At 41.0% G+C, this 21115-nt stretch overlaps 2 protein-coding genes across 2 annotated transcripts in view; both read right to left on the bottom strand.

Annotated features, from left to right (window-relative positions):
- Positions 1–21115, bottom strand: part of LOC102468237 (WD repeat-containing protein 49) — an 81846-nt gene that overhangs the window by 37229 nt on the left and 23502 nt on the right. The window contains exons 4-5 of the mRNA XM_014591544.1: positions 13981–14224; positions 11205–11310 (exon numbers count right to left, since the gene is read on the bottom strand). Coding sequence (XP_014447030.1) covers positions 11205–11310; positions 13981–14224 — 350 coding nt within the window. The remainder of the gene's footprint in view (positions 1–11204; positions 11311–13980; positions 14225–21115) is intronic.
- On the bottom strand, positions 9083–9409 carry LOC106735972 (40S ribosomal protein S26-like). Its single transcript, XM_014591548.2, has one exon. It carries the CDS (start codon positions 9403–9405, stop codon positions 9121–9123), a length of 285 nt encoding a protein of 94 aa, XP_014447034.1. The 5' UTR covers positions 9406–9409; the 3' UTR covers positions 9083–9120.

Here is a 21115-nt window from a genome sequence, read left to right as displayed (position 1 = left end):
GAAGCTAGATGAGAGGTAGGGAATGGATTCTCTTTCACAGCCTCAGAAGGAAACAATCCTGCTGGCAACGTAATTTTGGACTTCCATCCTCCAGAACTGTGAGACAAATTTCTCTTGTTTCAGAGGCCTAGTCTGCGGTACTTTGTTATGGGAGCCTGAGCAAATAAATACTTAAGCCACCTTTGAGAGTTAGGCATTATCCATTGAGTCCCAGAAAGGTTAAATAACTTACTCAAGTTTATAGAGTTTATTAATGAAGGTTCTCCAGGAAGACATAAGAGGGGATTTATTGGGGAAATGAGCTCACATGATGATGGCAGCTGAGACATCTCTCAACAGGCCATTTACAAGCTGGATGCCCTGGGTTCTGGTAGTTTGGCTCAGTTCAAACCTGAAGACTTCAGAGACAGGGAAGTTGCCAAGATTGAAATCCTGAGAATCTGAAGAGATTCTAGTGGGAGTCCTGAAGTCTGAAGGCAAGTAAGCCTTGTGTTATAACACCCAAGGCAGCAGAAGTCTATCTTGTCCTGTCTCAGAAGAGACTCATAAGTCTTCCATGTTTGTTCTCTTCTTGTATCTTGGTTGGATCATGCTCACCTAGGCTGAGGGAGTATCTTGCAAATCTAGTCAACTCAGACTTGTATGTTAATCTCTTCCGGAAAACCTCTCAGGGACAAGACCAGAGTAATGCTTTATCAGATTTGTAGGTATTCTTTAGTTGAGGGAATTTGATACACACCCAAAACTAACCATCATGCAGAGCTTGTACGTAGCTAAAACAGGAGTCAACCTCAGGCTCTTCTCCCTCCTGAGCAGTACAAGAAAATCTAAAAATTAAAGTTGGTGGGTTATGCTTAGAGGGAGTTTCTTTTCCTCCTTTGAGACTCTGGGAAGCAAATTAGCTATGATGAAATTTGAAGCCTTTATCTCTTAAACTAGACTTTTATTTGTTGTATTATACTTTGTGTTTATTTTCCTCTAGTTACTTAGATGTAACAAAAAAAATGTTTCAGCCTTTTTCCTTTTTTTTTTTCTTAAATCTGTGCTTATGGGTCAAAGGCATACAAGGGCAAAAAAGGGTGCCATGCCCCTAAAAGGGTCCACATGGGAGAGATGGTAGTGATCACGTAAAATACTCCCATGGAAAAGATGATTGTTTGATTTTCTGGTTCAATAGCATCCCCTCTCCTTTTGGAATATTGATTTGTTAGAAGATACTCATTTCCTGGATAAAGGAATCCATTTATCTGTTGATTTCTCTTCATGAGATAAGACTGCAGTGAGAAAGTGAGTTTTGATGATGAGGAGGAACACAGAGCTAATTCTGGATCCAGAGAATTTTCTTAAATCTGTGCTTATGGGTCAAAGGCATACAAGGGCAAAAAAGGGTGCCATGCCCCTAAAAGGGTCCACATGGGAGAGATGGTAGTGATCACGTAAAATACTCCCATGGAAAAGATGATTGTTTGATTTTCTGGTTCAATAGCATCCCCTCTCCTTTTGGAATATTGATTTGTTAGAAGATACTCATTTCCTGGATAAAGGAATCCATTTATCTGTTGATTTCTCTTCATGAGATAAGACTGCAGTGAGAAAGTGAGTTTTGATGATGAGGAGGAACACAGAGCTAATTCTGGATCCAGAGAAGAGCCATCTCAGGTGGGATGCTGTACAGGGATTCTTGCCAGGGTCCAAGAATGGAAAGGTAGGGAGAAATTCTTCATATTGAAGTTGAAGTCAACTCAGCAAGTTGGCATGAAATCCCTCAACCAAAAACAGCTGCCACAAATTGAACATCACTAACTTATCTCTTGTCTCTCCAATACCCTCATTTTCTTCTGTTAAGAGATTTGCTTCTTTGACTGTGGGTTGTAGACTTGGAACCCAGTTTGGAACATCTGTGTCCTTCTCTTAAATTTTTCAAGCTGGAGTTGGTAGCAAAACTGGGATTGAGCTGTGAGTTCAGGGTTGTATCTATACTTCTTACCACTTGGAGGGAAAAAAGCTTTTTGCAATGGAAGCCAGTGAGTCCAACATGTACCAAGGAGAAGTAACAAGAAGCAAAATCAGACAGCATGCTAGCAACTTTTCCATCTCTGAACCCAGATGCCCACGAGGCCATCTGTCCCTTGATCTGGCTTTAATAACCAACAAATCTTCCCTTTTTAGCTTTAACTCTGTGAGTCAGATTTTTGCCTCTTGGGCTCAGAAGACTCTTACTTGGTGAAACTTCTCTACAATGAGCACAGTTTACACAATACCCTTAATATACAGAACAATTATTTTTTTAAAAAATGTAGAAGAGTAATCTGATGTTCAAAAGAATTAAGCAAATTACTTTAATCCACCCATGGTCACCTAGCTTGTGGCAGCTTCAGAGTTTAAACTCGAGGTTATCTATCTCCGAAGCTTTTTGTTTTCCTCCCTCCCCCCAAATTCATGCTCTTTTGTCCACATGTAAAATTGTTGCTAGGAAGTGGTTGCCAAACTAAGACAGTTTCCTTTTTTTTGTTCTTTTACAAAAACTTTATTTCTTTTATGAGCAAAAGAGAGACAAAGAGAAATGGCACCCCAAACAGGGTCTTGATGCCAAGACGCACTTCTAGATTCAGCCAGCCCCAGATATCATAGGCAGTGCATGCCCATTGTACTCAGAGAGATTTCTGGACACAAATCTGGAACCTTTCCATGCACATCAGTCCCCCCGCCCCAGATCCCCCCGAACATCATGTTTTACCACGGTGCCTCCAGCCAGTCTCACAATTTCCCTTTCACCCAGGGTGCTCAGCAATGGACTGTGAGAGGAAGTGACATGTGTTGTATCTGGCTGGGATTTTTAAGGATCAGGTGTGTCTTATTTATTTTCACATCCCTTCCATGTGGATGAACAGATCTCTGAGAAACTTTGGCAGGGTGGAGCCACCAACTGAGACAGCCTTGTTCTTGAATGAGGGAAAAAGCTCCCACTCACCAGGACCACTGGGGCTGGATTGTTAGTGGTCACAGATAAACTTCTATTATTTTAGCCTATAGAGAATATGGGGATTATTTGTTACAGTAGCCAGCTTTACCTTAACTAACACACCATGCTATCTTACTTACAAAAAAATAACTTTTTATCCTCATTCCAGTCAACATGAAACAGCCCTCTTTGTGGTATGCAATTTAAAATTCACAGAAGAAAAAAAAAAACAAGTAAAAAAAGAACTATGAATCTGTCACTTTATTCTCCTTTACAGAATGCCAGAAACCAACAGATTCCTGCAATGTTTTGTGTGTCCTCATGATTTAAAGGAGTAAAATATTTGGGCTGAAAAATCAGTTCAAAGAATGAAGACTATCTGATCAGGCATGCTAGAAATCTAGCTGTTTGGCTTCTAGTTGATTAGTTTTTATTTGATAGGAATAATATATTCTGAAATAACTTACATACCACATTTCTGAGATAGGATTTCAGTGTATTTTAAATACACATTGGGAAGTGATTCAATATGTCTGAATCATCAGAGGCAAGATGCTAATCTTGTAAAATCTTGTAATCATGAGTTTAGATTGGGAGAAAATGGAGAGGCACTAGGAAAAGAAGATAGAATAGAAGACATGTCCTCACATACAGAGTTATGATTATGTGAGGGAGGAAAGTTTGGGGGAAAACAAGCACATGAAAATATAAAGTCTCTGACCTTTTGGCTTTGGATGATGCCTTTGGAAGAATTTGATTTTTGAAATAAGTCAGAGACTGAAGTTCCTAAATCTTATCCTTCTAAATCAAGTTTGTTCAGAGGACTGAATGGAGTTTGGGTCTGGCTAGGTCACATTCCGTCATCTCAGTTCCTAATTTTATATAAAACATCCTCATTATCGCCATGGGCAAACTTTAAGCTCACCATACAGGAACCATACTGGATCCACACAGAAAAATCCCAGCATAGGCCAGTGCCCAGTACTCGGTCTCTGAAGCTGTTTTTCTCCTTTGCTCACTGTCACTTCTTTGAGATCTCACCCATCCCTAGCTTAAAATTTCATCTAAATGCTAATGACTCCCAAATTTATATCTTTAGCACTGACATCTCCCTTAAACTCAGGATGACTCTATCCAACACATCTATAACTGAGATCTCAGTCTTATGTGCCTTTCACATTTCCTATCTCAATTTTGGCTCAAAACCCAAACTTTGGTGTCATCCTTGATTCCTCTCTTGCCCTACCCACTTAAAAAAATAACAGCTTTATTGAGAGACAATTTATCTACCACAAATTTTTTTTAAAAAAAGAATTATTTCATTTAACTTTATTTATTTATTTATTTTAATTTATCCAGAGAGGGGCAGGGTGAGAGAGAGTGAGAGAGTGAGAGTGAGAGAGAGAGGGAAAGTGAAAAAGTAAGCCTCCAGGTCCGGGACTTGAACTGCAGTCAGTCATGTAGGAGTCCAGCACCCTTAATCACTATGCCACCTGCCAACCCCAATACTACAAAATTCTTAAAGTGTACACTTCAGTGGTTTTTCATATATCCACAGAATTGTACAACCATCACCACTACCTAATTTTTTTATATGATCAGTTATTTTATTAAGTTTTTGGCAAAAAAAATTTAGAACACCAATTTGTGAGGATAAACTCCATTTGTAAGGGCAAACATGGATTGCAGGTAGCCCTGGAGCTGAGGAACAGCTTTGATTTTTGGTAAAATTTGCGAGTCCACAGCTTTCTGATCAGTCTTGCACTGCTCTGAAATCTCATCGTTCTCCTTCTCACTTTCCTGGTGTCTGAGCTTCTGCAGTATCTTTTTCTTGAAGTAAGCATCGGTAAGGCGCTTTGGGATTTTTACTTTGCTAATATCAATTTTCGTGGAGGTGGCAATGACAAATTTCTGGTGTGTTCTACGCAGTGGAACTCGATTGAGAACCAGTGGTCCAGTTACAAGTAGCAAGCCACTGCTCAGCTGCTTCAGGAAAACCACTCGTTTGCCTCTGTGGCGTCCAGTGAGGATGATCAGAATGGTCCCAGGAGTGATGCTAGCTCGCAGCTCTCTCACATGCTGATTGAAGGGTGTTTTGCTGTGGCTCAATAGCTTTCAAGGCACACCTTCAGTAGAATACCTAGGCATTTTGTGCAGTTTAACCACCCAGGTACCACCATTCTTGTCTCCACCAACTGGTTTTGTGACAGCAAGAAACTTCTCCTTTTTCTTTTCGATCCTGGATTTAGTGGCCAAGTATTTCCTCTTGTACATGGCCTTCCTGGAATACACGGCAGACCAGGAGTATCTGTCGATGCGCTGGACTAGGATGGGGTTTTGGCTGCAATGGGGCTTCCCCTTCTTGGGATTTTTAGCTTTGGGGTCACCCTTTTTAACCTTGCCACTGGTATCAGCCTTCTTGGCTTCAGGTTTCTTCTCTTTAGTAGACTGCTTCGCAGTTTTTTCACCTGCCATCTTGTATAGTGGGAAAGCACCACTACCTAATTTCAGAGCATTCCCATCAGCACTAAAGGAAACCCTATAGCCATTAGCAACTACCCCCCATTCCTATCTCACTTCAGCCCCTGGCAACTATTAATACTATACACCTTCTGTCTTTAAGGATTGGCATATTTAAGTGGGATAACATAACACAAGGCTGTTTATGATTGGCCTTCATTTAACGTAATGTTTTTAAAGTTTCTTCCATACTATGACATGTATCAGTACTCCATTCCCCCCCTTTTTTGTTGGCAATAGAGTATATTTGCTTGAGAGAGAGAGAGAGAGAGGGAGAGAGAAAGCGAGAAATCACTTTCCTCCCTGGGGGTGGGAGTGGGAGTGGGGGATGGCCATGCCACAATCCCTTTGCCTCTGTTCTCCTCTGAGAATTTTGGGCATATGCCTGGTGTGTTTTTCAAGCCACTAGGTCCAGGACTTGAATCATAAAGTTGGCCATGTGGGATATAGCTATTTTAACCACCATGCCACCAGCTGGCCCAACTTTTCATTTTTGTAAATTTATTCCTGAGTATTTTATTCTTTCTGATGCTATGATAAATAGAGTTGTTTTCTTTTTTAATAGTTTTTAAAGAATTATTTATTTAGGTTTTATTTGTTATTAGTATTATTTTTGATTTGCCATGGGATGTGTATGTGTGTGAGAAAGAAGGTAAGAAAGCAAGCTACCAGGTCCAAGAATCGAATTAGGGTTGTCCATGTGGAAATTGAGTGCCTTAGTCCTCATGCCACCTGCTGGCGCTATAATTGTTTTCTTAATTTTATTTTTGGACTGTTAATTGCAGGTGTATAGAAATGCAACTGTTTTTGTATACTAATCAAGTATCCTAAAAGTTTTCTAGATTGTCAGCTCTAATACACCTTCATTCAGATTTTTTTGGCAAATCTCTATATGAGATTATGTCACCTGCAAATAGAAATAATTTTACTTCTTTCTTTCTAATCTATATGCCCTTTATTTATTTTTCTTTTTAACTGCCTGACTAGAGCCTCCAGGGCAATACTGAATAGTAGTGGTGAGAATAGGCATTCATATCTGTTTCCTGCTCTAAGGGAGGAAGCTATCAATTTTGCACCAGTAAATTTGATGTTAGTTGTAGGTTTTGTATATCAGACGACTTGTATCAGGTTGAGGTAGTTTTCTTCTATTTCTAGATTACTGTGTGGTTTTATGATAAAAGGGTATTGGATTTTGTCAATGCTTTTTCTGTACTTATTGAAATATCATACAGTTTTTGGCTTTTATCCTGTTAATATGGTGTATTAAATTGACTTTTGTATGTTGAACTACCCTTGCATTCCTGGAATAAATACAACTTGGTCATGTTGTATAATTTTTCTTATATATTGCTGGATTCAGTTGGCTAATATTTTACTGAAGATTTTTGCATCCATATAAGAGATATTAGTCTATATTTTTCTTGTGATGTCTTTATCTGAGTTTGGCACCAGAGTAAGGGCTCACAGACTAAGTTGGTAAGTGTTCCTTCCTCCTTCCTTCCTCCTCCTACTCCTTATCATTATCTTCTTCTTTTTACCAGTGATACCATGAAAGCCTAGGTTTTTCTTTGTGTACAGTTTTGTCTTGTTTTTGTTTTTGTTTTAGAGAGATTTTTGCATAGAGTATGTGTGCTCACTGGAGAGATAGAGAGAGACAGAGAGACAGAAAGTGAGAAATCACCGCCCCCCCCAAGGGGGATGGCCACACCACAGTCCCTTCTCCTCCACTCTCCTCTCAGGATTTTGGACACGTGCACTTGTGCCCAGCATGAGTCTTAAATTGCCAAGACTTGAACTGGTTGACTCTGTGGGAGTCCAGCAATGTAACAGTCACACCGTCTGTGGTCCCTTTGCTTTTTTAATAATTTAATCTCTTCTTTTTCTTAGATATAGTCATATTTCCTTTTTCTTTTAGAGCCAATTTTAATACTTTCTGTCTTTGTAGAAATGTTATCTAATTTGTTGGCATACAACTGTTTATAGTATTGCCTTATAATTCTTTAAATTTCTTTGATTGGTAGTGATGTCCCCTCTTTAATTCTCAGTCTGAGTAATTTGAGTCTTTTCTTTTTTTCCTTCAGTCTGTCTAGATAAAAGTTTGTCAATTTGGTTCATATTTTAAAAGAACCAACTTTTGGTTTTATTAATCTTCTCTATTTTTTTTATGCTTATTCATTTCCACTCTAATCTTCATTACTTACTACCTTTGGCTTGCTTTTGCCTTACTTAGCTCTTCTTCTTCAGGTATCTTAATATGGAAAGTTCAATGACTTACTTCAGATCTTTTTTATTTATAGATGTTTGCACCCACAAATTTCTCTCTAAGCACTGCTTAGGCATCCCATATGTTTTAGTATTCTTTTGTTTTTCTTCTCTATCTTTAAACTGATAAGAACAGATATTACACTTGACATTAGCCAAAAGTCCAGAAAGTGATTGCTCTTATTTTTAGAAACTTTTCTAATGCATAATATATCAGCAAATCTTCTTGTCTCTACCTTAAGTTGTCTGTCTTCAATTCTTTTTTTTTTTTTTTTTGGAGAGATTTTCACTGTAGGGCGCGTGCGCTTGCCAGACAGACAGAGAGAGACATAGAGACAGAAAGCGAGAAATCACCCCCCAGGGGGGATGGTCACGCCACAATCCCTTCTCCTCCATTCTCCTCTCAGGATCTTGGGCACGCACGCACACGCGCCCGGCGTGAGTTTTAAGCCACCGGGTCCGGGACACAAACCGCGGTCGACTATGTGGGAGTCCAGCGACATAGCCATTATGCTATCTGCTGGTTCCCTCAATTCTTTTTTTGAAAACTTTTGGTCTAGGTGTGTTTTGGAACTCACATGTTTTTGAGCTTTTAAATGTCATATAACATGTAGCACCACCAATGGAGTCTGAGGCAGCACCCCATAGTCATATTCATTTATATGTCTGTTGGAAAACATGAATATTAAATTTAAGTGGAATAAGGATTATTGAATACTCTCAAGGCAGTTTCGCTTGAATTTGGTCCAACCTTATTAATAGAAATTCAGTTGTTAGGATTTTTGAAGTTTGGAATTGAAAACAAGGGATTATTGATCTGTGTATCCAGAAGGAAACCACTTTTCTCCTGCTTCTCTGTGGCCACCCTGACCAAGCTAACATCATCTCTTGCTGGGGCTGTTACAGAAACTTCCAGACTAATCTCCCTGCTGCAGCTTGATTAGCCTCTGGTCTATTCATAACACAGCATTTCTTTAAAATGAAAGCCATATTGTGTCACTATGTTTCAAAAAACAAAAATAAATGACAACAAACAAAAGCTGTTCCCTAGGCCTGTATGGCTGACTGCAGTCCAGCTCCTGTATGCTGCCATGTTCCACTCTGACCTCATCTCTTACTTTGTTCCACCTCAAGGTCTTTGTACTTGCTGTTTCCTCTGCCTACAATAGTATTTCCACTGATAAATATGTGGCTTACCTCTACATTTCTTTTGGACTTTTTCTTTTTTCTTTTTTTTTTTTTAATGTATAATCGGCGTTTTATTTTTTCCCCCAGAGGACAAACAGTTCTTCAGTCCTTAAAGACTTGGCTCCTTACATAGGATTTGGTGAAGGGTGAGGGGCAGCACCCGCAGGTCTAAATCGGGGTGGGGGTGTTCAGTCCTTGCGAGCTTCCCAAGATCGGTTCCTGACTACCTTGCTATGAATGGCACAACTCACATAGTAATGTAGCTTCACATACACCTTGGGGAGCACATAGGCATGGAAGACACTTGCTTCGGAGATGTCCCTGGCAGCTGCGGCCTCTACCATGTTCCGGATGACGAACTTCTTAATAGCCTTGTCTTTGGGCACGCATCGTGCGCAGTTCGTGCAGCGAATAGGCTGCACATGGCCACGGCCCTTTTTGGCACGGCCGTTGTTCCTTCTTTTCTTTGTCATCTCAGAAGCGAGGTCACGAGAGACTAGACTTTTTCTTAAATGTCAGCTTAGTGTGATCATTTCTGAGCAAACCCTTAGAAATAGAAACACATTTTCCTGGCTTCCTCTTCCTACTGCATGCCTTACCTGGCATCACCTAACAAAGGAGGTATTTCATTATTTCTTGTGTGGATTTTGTGTTCCTCACCATCCACTATAACCTCTGTGAAAGCAGGGTATTTTGACTATTTCTTGGCTATCTCTCTCATATTTGGAACATTGTTTAGCACTTGGTATATTTGTTGAAGGAATGAATGAACCAGGACTGCTCCTTGTGATCACAGACTAAGCAAATCTATTCTATTAGTCTGCTGAGTTGCCATAACCAAGCATCGTAGACTAAGTGGCTTAAACCACAGAAATTTATAATTTTACAGTTCTGGAGGCTGGAAGTTCAAGATAGAGATGTCATAGGTTGATTTTCTGAGGCCTCTCTGGTTGGCTTGCCAATGGCAAGATGCCTGTCCTTCAAGTCTTCTTGCTGTGTTTTCACATGGGCTGTGTATGTCTTAATTTCTCCTTTTAAGGACATCAGTCATATCATTTAATAGTAATTACTTCTTTAAAGATCTTATCAACTGTATCTTTCAATACAGTCACATTATAGGTACTGGGGGTGAGGACATCAACATATTAATTTGGGGGGAGGAAGGAGGGGCACAATTAAACCCATGACATCTATCAATCATTTATACTGTGAGTGAGCTGTCTTATGTATCTGTGCAAAGCAGTGATACTAATCTCTTTTCTAAAGTCTTAACATTCCTTTGATTCACTCCAAGCTCTCTCCCTTTGGCTCTGTGACAGTCCAGAAGACAAAGTGGATGGATCACAAAAAATTGCCATCTTCATTGCAAAAGTATGTGAAATGATGGATAAAGCAAATCAATGAAAATTCTTCTTTTGTGTGTATAAAGAATAGTACATCACTATGGTCACTGTATCCAAATTTTAGGAGTAGACAGGTCATTAAGTATAGAGAGGTATGAAGGTAAACAAAATGAAGATGGTGATATTACTGCCCCCACCTGGGTCAGACATATTTAGTGGAAAGCCTTATTGGCACCGTTTGCCTTCGTATATTGCAAAATAAGATGAAAACCATTGGTGATAGGGGCTGCTGCCTCCCTGAGTTTTCTTTTTCTTTCTTTCTTTTTTTTTTTTTTTTGAAAGAATTTTTTGCTATAGGGTGTGTGTGCTCACCAGATAGACAAAGGGAGACAGAGAGACAGAAAGCAAGAAATCACTCCCCACCCCCATACCCCCCCCACCAAGGGAGATGGCCATGCCACAATCACTTCTCCATTCTCCTTTCGAGATTTTGGGCATGCATGCACACGTGCCTAGTGTGAGTTTTAAGCCACCGGTGGTTGTCCACATGGGAGTCTAGCAATGTAACCATTATGCCATTTGTTGGTCCCTCCCTGAGGTTCTTATTTTGCCCCCAGCTTCCTTTCTCCACATTCAACACATTCTGGGAATATTTGGACAGTATGCAAGCAGGAGCTTAAGTGCTGTAAGGTCTACTCATGCCAACACAAAACATCAGGTACATAAGTTCCTAAGAGTCTACCCTTCAATTGTCTATGTATATATCATCACTTTCCTAGCAAACTCACACATGTAGATACCATTTGTGCATCTACTGAGACAGAAGCCCCTTAAACAGCCAGTGAGGGAGAAAGGGGCACGTGAAAAGTATGCTTTGTCTATCTGACACTTTCCTGGAGAATGCATCACAATGGAAAAGGAGGAAAAACCTTGATCATGTTGTCCACAGACATGGAAAATATTTTGTTGTCCTCAGCAGACACATGGATGTAGCTCACAGGAGCCGCATGGTTTCTCAGCATACCTGTTGGCTTTCTAGAATGGAAAAAGAACAGATGAACACCAAGCAGCTCTAGCTGCTATTTCTAAATAAAAATGCAAGACTAAACTTGGCCCAGATCTGGCAGTTTTATTCAGCCTGGAGGAGGGTTATGTCTCCCTCTGAAATTACACAAGTATATATCTTGTGTGATAAAAGGACCGAAGCAAATAATAGCCAGTTATAGCAACATAACTCAGGGTGAGATGAAGCCTCCAGCTTTGTTTCTCCAACTGTTGGCAATAGCTCTATAAAAGGCATACATGAGGAAGACTCCGGGGTGGGGTAGATAGATTCCATGGCAGGTTGTCATTGCATTAAGCAGGCTGAGTGAACAGTATGAAATCTGGGGGAAATAGTTTTATAAGGTAAGTGTGTATGTGTGTGTGTGTGTGTGTGTGTGTGTGTGTTTTGAAAGGTTTTTGCTATAGGGCACGTGCGCTTGCCAGAAAGACAGAGAGAGACAGAGAGAGAGAAAGCGAGAAATTATCCCCCGGGGCGGGGGGGCGGGGTGTAGATGGCCATGCCGCAATCCCTTCTCCTCCATTCTCCTCTCGGGATCTTGGGCACACACGCACACATGCCTGGCGTGAGTATAAGCCACCAGGTCTGGGACTTGAACCTCAGTCAGCTACATGGGAGTTCAGTGACAGAGCCATTACACTAACTGCTGGTCCCAGTAAGTTTGTTTTAGGGAGTTCTGAGGGATCACAGTACCCTGTAGGGTCTCAGGACTAAATGTATAGTGGCAGGATTGGGAGGCAGGAACAAGAGTGCTAAGGCTGAGGATAAGAGGAGAGCACATGCCTTTTTATAACTGAGTCATTGGAAGGTAAGCAGATTGTTCTCCATCACTGAGAAACAGGAATCTGAGACAGTGAAAGTGGGTAAAAAAGAAGCGATATCTCCAAAAAGTTCATGAAAAATTTTTCTTATGAAAAACTATGGATGGATTTCAAAAAAAATTTGGACAAAAATAAATTTGTATTTTAATTCCATTTTCCATGAAGTTTTCAATGTCTTCTTATAATTTTTCTTTTCTGCTTATTATGACATCCAACATTGTGCTGAGTATTTTACATAGATTATTTCCTTCTTCTATTTTTTTTTTTTAAATTTTTGTCAGAGGGCATATGTGTTTGCTACCGAGAGAGAGAGAAAGTGAGAAAGCACCCCCCTCCTCCTCCCATGGGGCATGGTCAAACCTTAATCCGTTCTCTATCTCTCCCTCCTTTTGGGATTTTAGACATGCATGCACACACACTTGGCATGTTTCTCAAGCTGCCAAGTCTGGAATTTGAACAGCACAGTTGGCCATGTGGGATCCAGCTGCCTTAACCACATGCCATGGGCTGGTCCTACTTTTTAAGCTTTATTGGTTCTCTGGTTGTTTTCACTATTGTAGGTGAGAATATGGAGGCTGTAGTCCCTGCTTAAGATTACTTGGCTAGAAAGTGGCAGAGGCATGACCCAGATCGCATGTGCTTCCCGGCTATTCTGCCTATGTCGACTGCTGCTGTTACTGCTGAAGAGCACAGGGTCACCTGTGGGTCTCCCACTGATGCCTGGGAGAGAGGCTCTGCTAGGAAGCAGAATGTCCTACATGGCTTGTTCTTATCCCTGAATCCCCACTATCAATGCAGAAGAAGTATATTAAATTTCTTACTCTTTCTCCATCTTCAATAGTTCTCAGCGGACATAAGAAACCTAGACTTGAACTCCAATTCTGCCATTCCTTCCAAGAAGTTATTTAACTTCCCGTGGCTTCAGTGTCTTCATTTGTAAGTAAGGTTAATGACAGGGTTAGAGCTAATGTATGAGGGAATTTCAAAGAGGGGGATTAAAGTATGACTTTATTTTGGAAAACATTTTTGAAATTCATGCAATTTTTTATCATAATACACATTTTCTATGAACTTTTTGAAGACTTCTTACATGGGTTGTGTAGTACCTGGTACACAGTAGGTGCTCAATAAATGATAGTTACTGTTATTATTGTGAAAGTATTTCTTAGCATGTGCTCTGCAGGGACATATCATGAAAGGGCTGGACCTGATTCTAAGGAGTAAAATGATCACTCATTAAGAGAATAATGGAAACATACTTTTAATGATCAAAGTGCTTGCTATCCCATTATTCCAATAGCAGGCTTTCCAGAACATTCCCTATTTTCTTATGTCTATTTATGTGCCCTTTTATGTCTATTCTGCTACACTTTAAGGACGGTAGAGTCATTAATTCTGATGGGTCTACATGCTTCAGCAGAGAACTGAGTATATCCCTAGGGTCAACTGAGTGAGGTACACTAAACTATACTGGCACAAGTCAAAATCCCTAATCACGCTCACTAACTGTTTATGGTTCATTGTAGGGAAGACAGTAATCTGATTAAAAAAAATTATACTGGATGTCAGCAAATGATGGTTCCACACAGTCTCTTTGTCCTCAAAAGGCATTTACATTTTAAATGAGTTGTAATTAATCCTAAAGAATGAATCTTTACAGACCACAAATAGAAGTTTCCCAGGCTGTGAGTATGGGAGATTAATTTTGGACAGGGGTTCTTAAATTGCTCAAACAGAGATTTAGCCATCCCCAATGACCCTGCTTTCGAAGACTGTACTACATCAATAGTACTTTTGGTTGGAGAGAGAAAAACAACTTACCCAGGCAGATAAGGATTCCAGACTCTAATTATTCGATCCATTCCACCTGTCAGCAGCAAGTTCCTTCTCTTACAGAATGAAAATGCCTTGACTCCTTTGTAGATGCGGAACACTGTTTGATCACACTCTGCTCGCCTTTGGGGCAAACCAAGGAATGTTTGGCCTTTTCTTGTCTTGACATCTTTTCTAAGATTCTTTATCTCTTTCATCTTTTGCTTTACATTTGTCGTTTCCAAAGTGCAGCCTAGAAATATTCACAGAGAAACAAAACAGAGTTTCTTAATAGGATTATTCAATTTCCTGCCAGGTTGCTGATTCTTAAAGGTCCCAGGTTCATTTTCAGTGAGAGATAGTACTTTTTTCTTTCATCCCCAGGTGCTAAGCCAATAATAACTTTTACTAAATCTTTATCAAGTGCCCTAGCAATCTTATTTAGAGCTCATGGAAACTTTGTGAAGCACTTTTACCTCCATCTTTCAGGTAAGAAAACTTATACTTAAAGAGGTTAAGAAACTGTCATAAAAAAATGGTGGAGCCAAGCATCAAACCCAAGACTATCTGACTCCTAAATGGGGTCATTGAGCTGACCAATAAGTTTCATCAACCAAATAGCCAATTTTGTCCTGCAATGTTTTTAATGGATATTTGCAGTCAATGGATATTTGACTTATTGCTTATGAGTCTACTGAACACTAGAATGGAAATAGTAGCATCATACCGAAGCAATCAAAGGTCCTTCGGCAGGTTTCAGACACTGGTATCACCAGGTTGTGAAGGAAGTCCTTAATACGCTCACCAGTGCCTCTCCCATCCAGATCATCTATCTGGCTTACCAATCACTGTTCTCAGCCTCGTCTGAGGTGACTGGAAAGCCTTGGAGAAAGAAGGTAGGATACTCTGCTTTCCCCTCCCCTCAACTCCAGATAAACACTACTTTCCATTGTCCATGACTTCAGCTAATAGTTGAAGGAAGATAATGGTTTTGCTTGAGTGCTGTGCCTGTTATCATAAGGTACAGCTCAGTTGTTTTCAAGAAATCATAAAAGAGAATCTATTAGTCATAAAAGTTCAATGAGAGAGAGAGAGAGAAAGAGAGCTGCTCCATTCAACAGACCCTTGTCAAGTAGAAAATCTCTACATTCATCGGAAGCTTCCAGACTTTTCAGTGTTGGTACCCGGTCTTGAAACATGTTTTCAATATTCTCTATGACTGCCTTAGTCCATTGTTGCCTCTTGAGGGTCTCTGGTTTAAGGGCATATCCTGCAATTGAGTGAAAGAGAGAGAGAGAAAGAGAGCTGCTCCATTCAACAGACCCTTGTCAAGTAGAAAATCTCTACATTCATCGGAAGCTTCCAGACTTTTCAGTGTTGGTACCCGGTCTTGAAACATGTTTTCAATATTCTCTATGACTGCCTTAGTCCATTGTTGCCTCTTGAGGGTCTCTGGTTTAAGGGCATATCCTGCAATTGAGCTCAGGGAAGTGTCTAGGAAGGGAAAAAACAGTCTCACTTTCCACTTCCATGAAGCTCTTTCATTTTGATGAGCCCAACACCCTGACAATGAGAGTGGCTGCTCTCCATTCTGTGAATTCCAGTAGTGAATGTGGAGTCATTTCTGTTTGGTTGGGGTATGTGATCACGTTCCATATATTTGAGTAGCTGTAACCTGAATTCACCCCATTTAGGAGCTGGGTCACATCTGTCTGATCTATTGGCTGCAAATTTGGGTGACAGCTCTGTTGATCCTGGTCTCTTTCCACAGTGGCCAAGGGCTGTGTTGGGGAGGGTAGCTGGCTAGTTACTCTGTCCCTCTTCTCCCCTTCCTCCTTTGACAAGCAAGAGGAATGTAGACAGCCTTGAACTTGTAGCTCTTCACCTGCCAGGTGGAAGGGAAGGAAGATAAGTGGGGAGTGTAATGACTCAAGACAGCAGAGTGAATCTGAGAATCTGGGTGAGCACTTAAAGTGTCAAAGTGATGAGGCAAATCCTCCTCCAACAGCAGCTCGACACCTTCCTCCTGCTTGTTATAAGCAGAGATCTGAAACTTCTAAGCAGGTGTGTCACATTATTTTTATTTGTATTTTTTTTAGTCAAGGGAGAGCAGCCAGTTCATTTGCATGATCTCTAGCAGTTCTTTTCCAACAGAGTCAGACAGAGATGCACGTTTAAATGGTTGTCATGGAAACCAGAGCATAGCTTTCCTCCAAGGTCTGAAGGAGAGATGATAAAAAGTTTAAGTGATCACCATGGAAACCTACTGCAGATTCAAGTAGGGTTCAGATCCCCAGCACGCTAAGTAGCAAGTAAGTCTTCAGAAGCTGGGGTCCTGGTGGAAGGTTAATTCTGACTGGCCACTGTGGCTTTTGTAATCATCAGTCCTAACCCAGGCACCACCTCCATAGTCACAGGATCAGAGCATCCAATGGGGTCACCAGCTAGGTGAGTATGTTCCCCTAAAGCTCAGATTTTCACTGTTCCTGATTTAAGGTGGACATCAGGGTCTCTCTTGCTTGTCTCTCTCTATATTGAGGACTTGGTAAAATTCATGGAAAATTCATATTATGAAAAAACTATGCATGAATTTCACAATATTTTTGTACCACAATACACTTCTACTTTAATTCCATTTTGTTCCCCACAAACTTTTTGAAGGCCCCTTTAATCTTACCCCTTTCCTCTGTCAATGCGAGAATCCTGCCTTAAATAAATGAAAGCACTTGAAAGCACTTCTCATTCGTAGAATACCCTGTGTAATTGTTGGTTTATTCTGTTATTTTTTTTTTCTTTTTGTCCAAGGTAAACTGCCTCCAGAGTAGGTGGTTTACCACAGCCAAGTTTTAAAGTCCAAGGTGCTGTGGAAGGGATCTTACCTGAAGTGGAGATAAAACTATTCAAAGGGGGTCATATGAATGGGGAAAACACTTCCCTTGTTCCCTAATAGGGTTCTGACTCTCCAGCAGTCATTTACGTTGGAGTGGACTGAGGTAGTATTGTGAGCACTGGGAGAGGTGAGGTCACGCTGGAGATGGGAGATGGAAAGATGTAAGGAAAAGTCCCAGGAGGAAAACATTCAATAAGCTAATCACTACATAGCTCCTGTTTCCCTGGAGTGTGATACTTCAGAGCATTGCTTTAGGGGAGAGACAGATGTGGGTGTAAATGCAAACTTTACAATTACATTCATTCAACAAATATTTATTAAACACTTATGATACCCCACAAACTATTCTTTTTTCTTTTAATTGCCAGAGGGCACATGCACTTGCCAAAAAGAACAGAGAGAGGGAGAAAGCACCCCCACCCCACCTCGATGGGGCATAGTCATGCTGCATTCCCTTCTCCCCCATTTTTCTGTCCTACTGGGATTTGTGTGTGATTGTGCATAAGCCTGGCATGTTTTCAAAGCCACTGAGGCCAGGATTTGAACCATGGTTGGCCATTTGTAATCCAGCTTTTTTAATCATTAGGTTACAGAGTTAGTCCTATGCCATGAAATATTCTAAGTACTTGAGAAATAAAAGCAAACAAAATAACAGGAATTTGTGTCTTTGAGGGAAGACAGACCATAAACAACAAACATCAATAAAGAAAATATATAGTATATTAGAAGGTGATTGGAAGTACAGATTTAAGTAAGGGCAGAACAAGATAAGAAGAATTGGGGACACCAGGAAGAGTGAGTGGGTAGTTCTAATACATAATGAAGTGGGCAGGGCAGGTCACATTGAAAAGTGACATTTGAGCAAGGATTTGAAAAAGAAGAGGGAGTGAGCTATGTGGACATTTGTGGAAAGAACCTTCCAGGCAGAGGGAAGGACCAGTAGAAAGACCTTAGATACATTCAGGGAGATTGGTGTGACTGGAACAAAGAGTGAAGGAGGAAAGTAAGATGAGACTAGAAAGGTAAGTGCTGAGGTTAATCACACGAGTCTCTGCAAGACCTTGGCTTCTACTGTAAGTGAGATGGGGGGCCCACGGGAAGATTGGAAGGGATCTGCTTCTAATTTTGTAGCCTCTCTCTGACTGCCATGTGAAAAGACTGTAGAGGGCAAGATAAAAACAGGAAGATCAGCTAGGACTCCCTAAGGGTCATCCAAGGAAGAGAAGATAGTGATTTTTTTTAAGGTTTTTGCCATAAGAGGTGTATATTCACCAGAAACTGAGAGAGACAGTGAGAAGGAAACTGAGAAATCACCCCCTGGGGGGATGGCCACATTGAAATCCCTTCTCCATTCTGCTGGGATTTGGGGCACACATGCACACACACCTGGTGTGAGTTTCAAGTTGCTAGACCCAGGACTTGAACTCCAGTTGGCTATGTGGGAGTCCAGCATGTTAACCACTATGTCACCTGCTGGTCCCGAAGACAGTGATTCTTATCGATGTTAACATCAGAGTTGGTAAGAAGCGGCTAGATTTTGGATACATTTGAATATAGAGCCAATAGGCAGGATGTTGGTTGTGTGAGAGAGAAGTCAAGGGACTTCTGAGCAACTGGAAGGATGGACTTAGTACCAACAGAGGTGAAAAAAAGTAGAATGGATGAAGGAGAAGATATATTTCATATTTGGGCTTACTTTTATGTCTATGATTTATCCAAGTGGTAATGTCCATTAGCAAGCCAAGGAAGTTGGAAATATCAGACTGGAGTTCAGGAAGGAACTGGGATAGAGATATCAATTTTGGAGTTGGTAGCACATCCAGCCTACTGGAGGACACTTTAAGAGAGTGATGCAAGCATGGATGAGAGGAGGACTGGGGACTCAATTCTGGAGGTTCTAATATCATATTAGGAGGTATGGAGGAACAAGTGAAAGAGACAAAGAAGGAACACTCAATGGGATGGAAGAAAACCAAGGGAGTTTGGGGTTTAGAAGCCATGTGAAAGAAATATATGAAAGAAGTGGAAGAATTCAGTGGATTTAGCCACATGAGAGGCATTGGAGACCATTTCAATAGGGATTTTGATGGCATTGTGGGGAAGAAAAGGTCAAATGGGAATGGTCCTTGGAGGAAACAGGAAGAGAGGAATTGGAAAGGGCAGGTGTTCTAGTCTGTTCTGTTGCTCACAATAGAACATACCTGAAACTGGGTAATTTGTGAGAACAGAAGTGCTTTGGAGATCCAAGGTCTAGGGTCTGTATCTGGAGGGCAATTAATGGCTGCATTACAATGTGGTGAAGGGCAGGAATGTGTGCATCTGTGTCCATGTGCCTCTGTTCTGATATCAAACTCTCTTTGTAAACCCACTAGGAGCTATGGGGGTGGGGGAGACACCCTAATGACCTTAATCCTAATTTCTTCTGAAAGGTCCCACCTTTCAGTACAATTCACAATTAAGATTTTATCCTCTTGGGGACCAGCAGTTAGCGTAATGGCTATGTCGCTGGACTCCTACGTAGTCGACCGCGGTTTGCGTCCCGGACCCGGTGGCTTAAAACTCACGCCGGGTGCGTGTGCGTGCGTGCCCAAGATCCCGAGAGGAGGATAGAGGAGAAGGGATTGCGGCATGGCCATCCCCCCTGGGGGGGGATTTCTCGCTTTCTGTCTCTCTATCTCTGTCTGTCTGGCGAGCACACGTGCCCTATAACAAAAACCTCTCAAAAAATTTTTTATCCTTTTAATCCCATCACAACACATGGATTTTTGGAGCACACATTCAAACCGTAGCAACAAGTACAGACAACTTTTTTCAGATGTTTTGTTCCTGAGTTTATTGAGCCTCAATGTTTCTGTTTTTAGCATCATCCTCAGCATATAGTAAATATCCAATAAAAAATGAGATTGATTTGGGACTAATTCTTTCTATCATATGATTATCTAAAGATCAGACAGTGGCATGGTGGTGACACAACTGGACATATATGGAAAGGTCCCAGTTCAAATTCAGGGCCTTCCTGAACATGCTCGGTGTGTCCACAGGTACCTATGAACTGGGCTGGCTGAGGCTGGAGGTAGATTGCATCATGAAGATCTTATTGGGGGTACCTCCTGCCATCATGGAATAGACAAACAAATATACCTTAAAATATGGTTATATAGCACTCAAGAAATACTTGCTTGGTGAAATTATTGTAGTTGAGAGTTGTAAACAATTATAGTGACTTCCACTTTCTGTGATGTGGGAAGGGAGTAAGAATGAACAGGAGAGTCACAGCAGAATCTGGACTCTGCATCTGAGCTGGAAAGATCCTTGGAGCTCTTATTAACTTTCTTACTGAACTGAAGAGGAAACTGAGGCTTAATATCACAGCTGCATTATGGCTAAGCCAGGGTTAGAATTCAGGTTTCCTTGTTTTGAAGTCCTTGCATTTAAACTGGCCAAACAAGTGTTAAATTTTGAGCTGCTTCAACCTCTGAAAGCTAAATTTCAGTTTCTTAGGATTCATATCCATTATCATTCAAGGAGACCACATTTTCTTAGTTCCAAGAAAGTCTAATGAAAATTCCCAAGAAACTTGTTTCTCATAGCACATCTCTTTCTAATACTTTGAAAGTGGTTTAAATGTCAGCGAATCAGCAATTTATAAAGGAAGTTTTCCTTGAAAGATAATTTGAGCTCTAAGGCTATGAATCAGGGAGCTAGAGGGGCCTTGAAGCAGATTCCTATCCAGAGAAAAGTGAGACAGTATTTCATAGGAGGCTGAGACCTTGGGCATGAACCACTGCTGATTTTCCATGAATTCAGTGGCAAATGGAATTGGATTTTAAAGCATAAAAAGAAAGGGAAAACTAGGACTTCAGCCTTCCTAGAGGTTCAGAAATGGTCAGGCATAGCGAGGCTGGAAGGCATCAAAAAAGAAATGGCTGGCGTCATTCTGTGGGTGGCTGAATTGCTTAAAATGGTGTTCGCTGCTATTTTATGCATCACAAATGCAGCACTGCTTGCTGAGCTCAAACCAGGCCCTTAAAGTCCAGTGATAGGGCTGGAGGGTGGAGCTGGAAGGAGGTAGAGGAGGGAGAGAAAATCATTAAAAGGCAGCAGTTAGCATAATGGCTATGTTGCTGGACTCCCATGTAGTCGACCGCAGTTAGAGTCCCAGACTCAGTGGCTTAAACTCATGCCGGGTGCGTGTGTGTGTGTGCCCAAGATCCTGAGAGGAGAATGGAGAAGGGGTTGTGGCATGGCAATCCC

The sequence above is a fragment of the Tupaia chinensis genome, unplaced genomic scaffold, assembly GCF_000334495.1.
Source record: "Tupaia chinensis unplaced genomic scaffold, TupChi_1.0 Scaffold000597_1, whole genome shotgun sequence".
Classification (NCBI taxonomy): domain Eukaryota; kingdom Metazoa; phylum Chordata; class Mammalia; order Scandentia; family Tupaiidae; genus Tupaia; species Tupaia belangeri.
The sequence above is the reverse complement of the archived record's forward strand: the minus strand, read 5'-3'. Positions and strand labels throughout refer to the sequence as shown.

What these genes read in the sequence shown, in the direction of transcription:
- LOC106735972 (XM_014591548.2), bottom strand. Translation starts at nt 9,405, where the DNA reads ATGACAAAGAAAAGAAGGAACAACGGCCGTGCCAAAAAGGGCCGTGGC.